Source organism: Anolis sagrei, chromosome 13, assembly GCF_037176765.1.
Source record: "Anolis sagrei isolate rAnoSag1 chromosome 13, rAnoSag1.mat, whole genome shotgun sequence".
Taxonomy (NCBI): domain Eukaryota; kingdom Metazoa; phylum Chordata; class Lepidosauria; order Squamata; family Dactyloidae; genus Anolis; species Anolis sagrei.
The window spans coordinates 19,063,662-19,074,396 of record NC_090033.1 but is presented as its reverse complement, the minus strand read 5'-3'; the positions used below and the strand labels follow the sequence as shown (position 1 = coordinate 19,074,396).

The 10,735-nt window shown below is 51.0% G+C and overlaps 1 protein-coding gene across 1 annotated transcript in view; it reads right to left on the bottom strand.

Moving 5' to 3' along the window:
• Positions 1-372: 372 nt before the first annotated feature.
• The window catches only part of PRDM2 (PR/SET domain 2), a 77,828-nt gene continuing 67,465 nt past the window's right edge, over positions 373-10,735 (bottom strand). Inside the window, exons 8-9 of the mRNA XM_067472862.1 lie at positions 6,537-10,735; positions 373-1,413 (exon numbers count right to left, since the gene is read on the bottom strand). The exon at positions 6,537-10,735 is cut by the window's right edge and continues 194 nt beyond it. Coding sequence (XP_067328963.1) covers positions 1,401-1,413; positions 6,537-10,735 — 4,212 coding nt within the window. The 3' untranslated portion in view covers positions 373-1,400. The remainder of the gene's footprint in view (positions 1,414-6,536) is intronic.

Sequence of the window (10,735 nt, the reverse complement as noted above, 5' to 3'; positions counted from 1 at the left end):
TCATAGAATCAAAGAGTTGGAAGAGACCTCATGGACCATCCAGTCCAACCCCATTCTGCCAGCTTCTTCTCACACATTTATACGTGGCTACCATATCTCCTCTCATCCTTCTCTTTTTCAGACTAAACATGCCCAGCTCCTTAAGCCGCTCCTCACAGGGCTGGTTCAACCACCGATTCCAACTCTACACTCTGCTTCAGATGAAGGAACGAAACCTAGGGTTGGTTTGGTATCTTCTCAATTTTATTGGGCGCGTGGGCCTTCTTTGCTCCTTAACACGACAACCCTCCTTTCCTACTTTGCTATTCTTCTTGGGATCAAGAAGCATCCACGTCCTTTCATCTCTCCACATAAGAGACACACAAACACAAATCGCCTGCATGGTTATATTTCAGACATATGCAACAACGCCATTTCCAAAAAACAGTGACAACCTTTGGGGGACGATCCCTCCCTCTTATTTTTTTTATGGCAAATTGGAAATTTCCTCGTTTACAATTGAATAATCGCAAAAGGAAAAAAAGAAACATAAACTGGAACAATCTCGAAATGTCAATCACACAACCGAAGGTGTCCGGAAACCATTTTAAATAGCTTTAAATATATTTTTATTCCCTCCCCACAAAAACAAACCGAAACAAACCCCTCACAAACCTGCTACAAAGGCTTTATATATATATACACACACACACCGGTACGATGCAGAATTCCCCATCCAACGGAGGAAAACACGTAACACGGTAAGAAAAGGGAATGATAGTGAACGTGGCACCGGATCGCCAAACGCAAGAGGAAAACTGCAAATTGTAAAGAGGTAGATTACTTTTTGTCAGTTGTGTCGAAACAAAGGGGTGCACGAGCAAAACTAAAGTGTTTTTTTTTTATTTAACCAACTTTTTTGGGGGGAAAAAAAGCTAGTTCCTCCAAAAGAGAGAAAATACAGTTCTGGATGAACAATAGTAAGTAGAATAATAATAGTAGGAAAGGAGGGTCGCGATTCGATACTGTCAGTGACCTCCTCGGTTTATGGGTTTGTGCTATACAGCGGAGAGGCTGTTTCGGGCACCCAAACGGTCCAAAGAACCCTCTCGTTCCACCCCAAAAGCCCCCCCAAATATGAACAAGATGTCCGGGGAGGGTCCCGATGCTTTTCGTCCTTCTTGAAAGCAAGCCGGAGAGTTTGATCCATGTCCGTCGCCAAAGGCAGAGCGAAGCAAGGCCCGGGACGCCCAAGCGGCCAGCACAGCTCCACGGAGTCCGGCATTTGGCCCCAAACGGGTCTTGTGCCCACGGGGGGGACTTCCGGGCCTTGGGACTCCGCCCGCCTTTCAAGGTGAGGATTGCAACCGTTTTGAGCCCGACGGTTGAGAAACTGGGAGGCCCTCGCATCCATGGGTTCGTCAGAGCGGGCTCCTGGAGGGAAGGAAAAGGAGAGGGTTTTCTGAAGGATTATTTAGTTATGCATGTGTGTATTTCAATGTGTTTCTATGTAATTCAAGATGGATCAAGATGTATTTCAAGATGGATTCTATTCTGCTCTTTTGTATATTAAGAAAACATAGTGCTGAGGCTGAGAAACTGTAACCTTGACAGAAATGAGATAACACGTTCTCTGGCTGGGAAGAAGAGGGAGGATCTGGTCTCAGCCAGAAGTTAGATAAGCAGGTGTTCAGAGACTGTTGTTTTTGCCTAGTAGTTCCTGTCTGTTGCTTGCTCTGAGTAGACGTGTATAGATGTACTTAGTAAACTTAGTTTTCTGTTGTAACTGAAAGCTTGCAGTCCTTTTTGAACACAGTGTTTGCTGATCTAGCAATCCTTCCGCTGGCAAAGCTTCAATACTCTACCTACCTACCTACGCATCCATTCATCCATCATCTCTTGGTTTCCTTCCTCTGCGAACTCTCTATCTCCATAGACCCCTCCCCCTTATCTATCTATCCAACTATCCATCCATCCACCCACTTACCTACCTACCTACCAACCAATCCATTCACCCACCTACCTACCTATCCATTCATCCATCATCTCTTGGTTTCCTTCCTCTGCCACCTCTCTATCTCCATAGACCTCTGCCCCTTATCTATCTAACTATCCATCCATCCATCCACCCACTTACCTACCTATCTACCTACCAACCAATCCATCCATCCACCCACCTACCTACCCATCCATTCATCCATCATCTCTTGCTTTCCTTCCTCTGCCATCTCTCTATCTCCATAGACCCCTCCCCCTTATCTATCCATCCAACTATCCATCCAACTATCCATCCATCCATCTATCTATCCAACTATCCATCCATCCATCTACCTACCCACTCATTCATCCATCATCTCTTGGTTTCCATCCTCTGCCACCTCTCTATCTCCATAGTCCCCTCCCCCTTATCTATCTATCCAACTATCCATCCATCTATCCAACTATACACCCACCCACCCACCATCTCTTGGTTTCCTTCATCTACCACCTCTATATCTCCATAGTCCCCTCCCCCTTATCTATTTATCCAACTATCCAACTATCCATCCATCCATCCATCTATCTATCCAACTATCCATCCATCCACCTACCTACCCACCCACCCACCCATCCATCATCTCTTGGTTTCCTTCCTCTGCCACCTCTCTATCTCCATAGTCCCCCCCCCCCTTATCTATCTATCCAACTATCTATCTATCTATCTATCTATCTATCTATCTATCTATTCATCCATCCACCCACCCACCTACCTACCCACCCACCCATCCACCATCTCTTGCTTTCCTTCCTCTGCCACCTCTATATCTCCATAGTCCCCTCCCCCTTATCTGTCTATCCAACTATCCAACCATCCATCCATTCATCCATCCATCCATCTATCTATCCAACTATCCATCCATTAATCTGTCTGTCTGTCTGTCCGTCTGCCCATCTACCTACTTACTCATCCATCCATCCATCCATTAAGCAATCTATCTATCTATCTGTCTGTCTGTCTGTCTGTCTGTCTGTCCGTCCGTCCGTCCGTCCGTCCATCTATCCACCATCTCCTTCCTTCTTCTGTCCTCACTCTTTCCATGTATCAATGCATACATCCACCATCTTCCTTTTCTTCCTGTCACCTCTCCATAATCCCCTTTCCTATCCATCTGTCATTTCCTTTCCTTTCTTCATCCACTCTCTCTCCATATGCTCCTCACTTTTTCCTATACATCCTTCCAACCATCTCTCCTTCCCTCTTGTCACCTCTCCAAAATCCCCTCACTCTTTCCTATCTATCTATCTATCTATCTATCTATCTATCCATCCATCCATCCATCCATCCATCTATCCACCATCTTCCTTCTTCTGTCCTCACTCTTTCCATCCATCCATCTATCCATCCATCCACCATCTCCTTCCTTCAAGTCAAAATATGTTTATATACATACTAGCTGTACCCTGGCCACGCGTTGCTGTGGCCTCAGAAAACTGGAATCCCAGACATGAAACAATCTGGGCTCGGGAACACCTCCCCACAAAGGATTGCTGTAGGCAGGAAGAAGCCAGGCTTTTAAGCTGCAAGGCTTTTCAAATATTATGAAGGTAGGCAATGTATGTGTATATGTATATGTGTATATATGTGTGCACGTGTATATGTGTGTGTGTGTTTATTATGCAAACGTATATGCCGCCACTCCCCTGGGGCTCAGAGCGGCTTACAAGAATGGCTAAAATCAAACACAATTTAAAACTATTTAAAAACAGCGATATCAGAGATCAAAGTCCTGTCGAAACAGGTATGTCTTACATGCCCTGCGGAAAGCTGGTAAGTCCCGCAAGGCACGGACTTCAGGTGGCAGAGTATTCCAGAGTGATGGCGCCACTGCTGTGAAGGCTCTGCGTCTGGTTGCTGTTAGACGCAAGGTCTTGACACTGGGAATTTCCAATAGATCTTGGTCCTCAGAACGGAAGGATCTCTGGGGTTGGGAGGGGTGAGGCTGTCCTCGGACATCGGCCCCAGACCATGCAAGGCCTTCAAGGTGAGTCTCATCCCTTTGAAAGTGATCCGGTGCTCAATGGGTAAGATTGGTGTTATGTGGGATCTCATCGGAATTCCCGCAAGAAGCCGAGCAGCTGCGTTTTGTACCAACTTGAGCTTCCGAATCACCGACAGAGGAAGGCTAATGTAGAGGGCGTTACAGTAGTCCAGTCTTGAGATGACCGTGGCCTGGATCACCGTAGCGAGGCCATCCAGCCTCTGTTTAAAAGCTTCCAAAGAAGGAGCCTCCATCACACTCCGGGGCAGAGAGTTCCACTGCTGAACGGCTCTCACATTCAGGAAGTTCTTCCTAATGTTCAGATGGAATCTCCTCAGTTGGTCCCATTGTTTGTTTGTTTTTAGGCTATTCACGACGCCCAGAAGCTTTTTATATATTAAGACTTACGCTTGAGGCTCAGGCGTCGGCCGGGAGGGCCTTTGCACAATTAAGACTTGTGCGTCAACTGCAACCGTACCTCGTGAAGACGGATCTGGCCAGGGTGGTCCATGCCTTAGCCACCTCTAGACTGGATTACTGTAATGCATTCTACGTGGGGCTGCCCATGAAAACGGCTTGGAAATTCCAGATGGTCCAAAGGGCGGCAGCCAGGTTGTTAACTGGTGCTCCTTACAGGGAGCGGTCAACCCTCCTGTTTAAGGAGCTCCACTGGCTGCCATTCATTTTCCGGACCTAATTCAAGGTGCAGGTTCTCACCTACAAAGCTCTGAACAGTTTGGGACCTACTTACTTTCGTGACCGCATCTCTGTATACGAACCCACACGATCTCTTCGATCATCTGGAGAGGCCCTGCTCGCGCTCCCACCTGCATCGCAAGCACGATTGGTGGGGACAAGAGAGAGGGTCTTTTCGGTGGTGGCCCTTCAACTCTGGAATGTCAGGATTAATTTAGTTATGTATGTGTTTTAAATGTGCTTCTATGTATTGCAAATATAGATGTTACTGTGAATTAGAAATGCTGTGCAGAAATGTTTACACTATGAGGCTGTGATTAAGTGAACTTGAGAAAAGTAAGGTAAGGTTTGCTCTTGCTGGGAACAGACGGGAGTAGCCAGTCTCAGCAAGAGAAGATAAGCAGGTGTGGCTTTCAGTTTTGACTAGTCCCTGAATTGTAGCTCGCTGTAGTAATGTGCTTAGTAAACTTAGTTTCTTTTGTAACTCAAAGCCTGCAGACTCCTTATTTTGCAACTCAGTGTCTGCTGATCTAGCATTCCTTCCACTGGACATCGTCTGAACTCTGACTGGTTATGGGCCCAGTCCTAAGGACATCAGGCAGGCCCCAAGTCTTAATTTTGCAAAAGCCCTCCTGGACACCGCCAACGCCTTAGCCTCAAGCGTAAGCGATGAGTCTGGGAGGACTCCCAAACTGCGGACCTGTGACTTCAGGGGGAGTGTAACCCCATCCAGCACAGGTTGCCACCCTATACCCTGATCCGGTTTACGATCGACCAGGAGGACCTCTGTCTTGTCGGGATTGATCTTCAGCTTGTTCCTCCTCATCCAGAAAGCCACAGCGGCCAGGTACTCGTCCAGCACTCAAGGGGCTTCCATGGAGTTTGGTGGAAAGGAGTTGTAGAGTTGTGTGTCATCTGCGTAGAGATGGCACCCAACTCCAAAACCCCGGATGACCTCTCCCAGCGGTTTCATGTAGATGCTAAAAAACATGGGAGACAGAATGGAGCCTTGCGGGACCCCACAGGTCAACGGCCAGGGGTGCGAGCAGGCGTCTCCCAGCTTCACCATCTGGAATCGACCCCCCAGGAAGGACTCTTTAATTGTACAAAATGCATAAAGTTGTGGGTGAACTATCACATCATACCAGGTTAGGCCCAAACAAACAAACTAGGGATTCTGTTAGTGTACCGACCACCCCGCTGCACTACGGTACTTATAGTTTGTTCTGTTGGGCAAGTTTGCTCTAGATCAGTGCTTCTCAACCTGTGGGTCTCCAGGTGTTTTGGCCTACAACTCCCAGAAATCCCAGCCAGTTTACCAGCTGTTAGGATTTCTGGGAGTTGAAGGCCAAAACATCTGGGGACCCACAGGTTGAGAACCACTGCCACAACAAAGCCATGCCCCCAAGGCCCATCCTGGAGAGTCATCCCAGAAGGATACCATGATCGATGGTATCGAAAGCCGCTGAGATGTCCAAGAGAACCAGCAGAGTCACACTCCCCCTGTCCAGCTCCCTGCGGAGGTAATCCACCAGGGCGACCAAAGCTGTCTCGGTGCCGTGGCCAGGCCTGAAGCCAGACTGTGACTGGTCTAGGTAATGGATGTTTTTAAATTGCTGTTTTGTTGTTGTTATTGCTTGTATTGTTGTATTTTGGGCTCGGCCTCATGTAAGCCACACCGAGTCCCCTGGGAAGATGGTAGCGGGGTATAAATAAAGTGTTATTATATTATATTATTATTAAGATCTATATCTGTATATTTTCTGCCCCTGCTCTCTGTCTTATATAAACCTCAGAGATTGGCAGATGGATGGATCCCCTGCTCTCTGCAGAAAGCGTTACCTGAACTCTTTCAGCTCTGGTTTTGTGCCGGTTTCTTCCTTCTTGCCCTCGGCCGCCTCCGGACTCGCGGCTTGCTGCAAACTCCGGGTGACGGGCCCCCCGACCCTCTCCCTTGACTTGGCTCTGAAGCGATCCGGCTTCTTCTTTCCAGCCACAACGGCCTTGTTGGCCAAAGTCACTTTGTTCCTCTGAATCCGGACGTGCAGCTTGCAGGCGCTTTTGCCGGGGAGCCCCGAAGCCCCGTTTTTGGTCAGCCCTTTGGGTTTCCTGCCCTCCGCCGGAAGCATTTTGGTCACTTTTGTGAGACTGGCGCTCTTTGTTGCCGCCGGAGCGCTGAGCTTTTTGGATTTACCGCCTGGCACAAATTTGATGCTCTGCTTCAATTTGAACGACGGCGGTGGCAGCGGAACAGGCGAAGGCCCCGAGCTCCGGGCACGGGTTTTGCCCAAGTGAGCCTGTGGGCTCTGCATCTTGATCTCGGCATCTGCTGTCCGCCGACGCTGGTTGCTGCTTTTCTCGCCGGCGGAAAGAGACGCGGCCTTGTTTTTCTTTTTGGCTTTCTTTTTCGAGGAAGGCGACGCAGGCTTTTTGGGGCAGTTGAAGGAGGCATGCTTGTTCAAGCTTCCGATGTACGTGAACTCCCGGTTGCAGTAGGGGCAAATGTGCGAGTTGGGATCCACCACGCTGTTTTTCAGCTCTGCCTTCTGCTGGGACTTTTTCTTTTGCAGAATGGCCTTCTGGACAAGCTGGTTTTTCTTCTTCAGGGCACTAATTTTGAGCTTGTTGGAGGACATACGGCTTACTTCGACGCTGAAGCTGAGCCGTTTGGGTTGACCCATGCGCCGGAATGCGTTGCTCCCAGCCGGGCTCGGAAGGACAATGCCGTTCTTAGGCCGAATGGTTTGCTTTAGTGGCACGGGATTCTTCTTCGGTGTGTATCGCTTTTTGTCGCTGGCCGATGCACAAGCCAAGATATGTTTGTGCAACTCCGGCATGTTGTCTACGCTCTTTCCGCACTTGGTGCAGCGGATAGCGGTGGTGAAAGTCTGCGGGATGTTGTGAGTCGTGAAGTTCGTAGCCGTGACTCCGATCCCATTCGGGTTCCGGTGGTGATACTGGAAAGGAGGGGGCTTAAAACTCGGGTAGTGCTGATTGAGCCCCATGCGGACATCCGGGTTTTTGGATTTGATGCCGGAAGCCATGATTTTGATGGTTGTATAAAGTTCCTCTGAGGAATCGTTCAGTTCCTCGTCATCTTCTTCCTCTTTCGGGGGCTCCGAAGACGTCTCGGGGAGGCTCTGCATTAGCTCAGCATTGGCTTTGCTGGGATCTGTGAAGTTCTGTGGCCGCAGGGTCCCACCCTCAAACTCATGGTGGGTGCATTCTTTGTCCGGGTGGAGGTCTCGCTGGTGGTGCTGCAAATTGCACAGGAAAGCGAACTCTTTCTTGCAGACCGAACAGACAAAGATATTCCCAACGCCGTGGAGCAGGAAGCGGTGTTTCGACAAGTCGGACCTCTCCCGAAAGAGCTGGACGCAGAATTCGCACTTGAAGGGCCACTCCTCGGCATGAACCACTAAGTGTTTGGTGAGATCCTTGATGGAAAGGAATGGCGAGTCGCAGACGTTGCAGACAAAATTCTTGCTAAAGGGTTCCTGACTGGTCTCGGCTTCATTCGAGCCGTGCGGGACTTCATTTGGCTTTTGGGTCTCGTTTTCCAACTCTTCTTGCTTGAATGTTGACATTGTGGAGACTGAATTCTCTAGGTTGTCGCCAGGGGAAAGGACGGAAGAGACTACGGAGAGAGGAGGAGGAGAAGGAGATGAAGACGACGAAGAGGAGGAAGAGGAGGAGAAGGAAGAAGAGGAAGAGGAGGAGGAGGAGAGGGTGGGAGGTCCGGGTGAAGGACAGCTATGAGGTTCAACAGAAGGAATGGGAGATCCTGAAATCGTAGGAGAAAGGATTGGAAGAGGAGATTGCGCAGTGGCATTGGACAGCGGGGACGGGCACGGACTTGGACCGACGCTGTTGGGCTCTTCCGGGACCTGAGACGTAACGGTCGGGAGCAAAGGCGGAGGCGGTGTCGGGACCTTTAACATAGGCGGACAGGGCGGCGGGGAAGGAGGGCTCGTCGGCGTCAGGAGAGGCGGCACAGTCGATACCGATGTCTCAGTAGAGGTTTTGGGGGAAGCCGACTCGACAACTGGTACGGGGAGACCAGCATCAGCCTCCGGCTCTGGAGGTGCTTCCGCTAAGAGGCCCAAATTTTTGCTAGGACTCGTTTCTGGTGCGGGGTTTTCCGCGGCGGACTCCATGCCGTTGTATTCGTTGAGCAACACTTTCTGTAACATGGAGGTGGTGGGCTTCTTCTTCACCGTACTACACGACGGCAATGGCGCATTGCTTTCCTTGGCATCCGTGTCACTGCACGGCTTTTTGTGGATGCTGAGATCTAACACCGATTCCCAGGGAACTTGAGCCCTGTTCTTGCCGTTTGACCGCTGCTTCATGCTACTGGACAAGTCCAGAGGCTGCTGGTTACAGACGTTGCCAAAAGAAGGAGCTGGTGCCCAGTCTTTCGGTGCTTTGTATTCATCCAAGCACAGAGGGCTCGCCGTCTCCTTTTCTTCCCTCCCGGACAGGCTCCACACAGGCGAGTTACTGTGACTCTCCAACTTGGGGATTTTCGAGCCTAGAACGGCGTCGTTCCAAACGGGTTTGCCTTCCCCGGCTTTGCCGAAGTCGCGAAGGGCTGGGCTGTGCTGGGGTGAACTGGGAGGGGAGCTGGTCCTCCTCTTGAACCTGCTGGAGGCCGTGGGCAGGAGGGGCGGCGACCCAGCAGGGTGCCCCAGTTTGGGCATTTCGGCCGACGGCAACGGCGGAGACGGCACCGCTTTGTTGCCGTCCTGCGTCTGGAGGAGCTGCTTCAGTTTGGACGACAAATAAATACTTTTCTCTTTGGGGAACGGCAAGCTTTCGGCGGTCGATATCGTCAGAGGAATCGTCAACGAGCACAACGACGTTATGGGCTCCAGCTCCAACTCGGTTTTGATCTTCGGCAGGAGAGGAGGGCTCGCCGTCCTCCTCTTCTTCAGTTCGGAGCTTCCGCCGGCCGGCAACTCCTTTGATGTTTCCGCCGGGTGCAGAGGCGATGCCTTTATGTTGGGGGTTATTTCCACCGCGACGGGGCTGAGCAAACAGTTTATCCCGTACAGTTCGGTGGAGCTCGATTCCACTTCGATGACGTCGCAATTGCTCGTGCTGGTGCTGGATGGGATCTTGCCGTCGATGTAATAATTGAGGTTTTCGGATATGTTGCTGGAGACGTCCATGATGTACACGTCGTCCGCCTCGCCTTCTTCCTCCAGGTCCGTGCTCGCCACGTACGCGCTCGAGGCTTGTTGGGCCTGCTCCGCGGGGGGTTGTGGCTCCTCCGGTTTTCTCCGGACGCCTTTGGGGATGAGATGGCGCTCGTGGACCCTCCGCTGGTGCCGCCGCATGTTGGTGTGCGTCCCAAACACCTTCCTACAGTATTTGCAAGGGTGCAGCTCTTTGGTGTCCTTGATCTCCTCCGCAGAAACAGAGTTTGGAGTTTCTGCAGAAATCTTCTCCGGCTCAGCGGCGGCCAAATCCGGCATGGCATTAATTTCTTCACTAACGACATCTTCGGCAACTCTGGGGTCTACGGCATCTCCTTCTGGAGGCTGGGCCGCCGCGGTGACCGGCTTCCGTTTGGGTCCGGCCTCATGCCGCCGCTCGTGCCGCCGGCGGTTGATCTGCGTGCCGAAGGCTTTCCCGCAGTAGCGGCACTTAAAAGCGTGACCAATCGCCGAGACGTGGATGTGCATGTGCCGCTCGAGGCCTTGCTTCGTGGCGAATTTCCGCTCGCAGTGCTGGCAGGGGAACATGAACGTCCTGCCGCCGGACTCGCCTCTGCCTTTGGGACCCTTCGCAGCCGGCTTCTTCTTTGGAGAGCTCTCCGGCGAGTCGTCAGATGTGCCGCTCGGCTCTTCCGCAAACTCCAGCTTGTCTTCACAAACGGAGACCGGTTCAGGGTCAGGGCTTTCTTTCGGCAGACCAACGTCTCCTTCCTCTGGCTCTTCTTCTTCCTCTTCTTCTTCCTCCTCTGGCTCTTCGTCCTCCTCTTCCTCCCCCATATTATCCTCAGGGTCCTCGCCGCCCTCGGAGCCTTCCTCCTG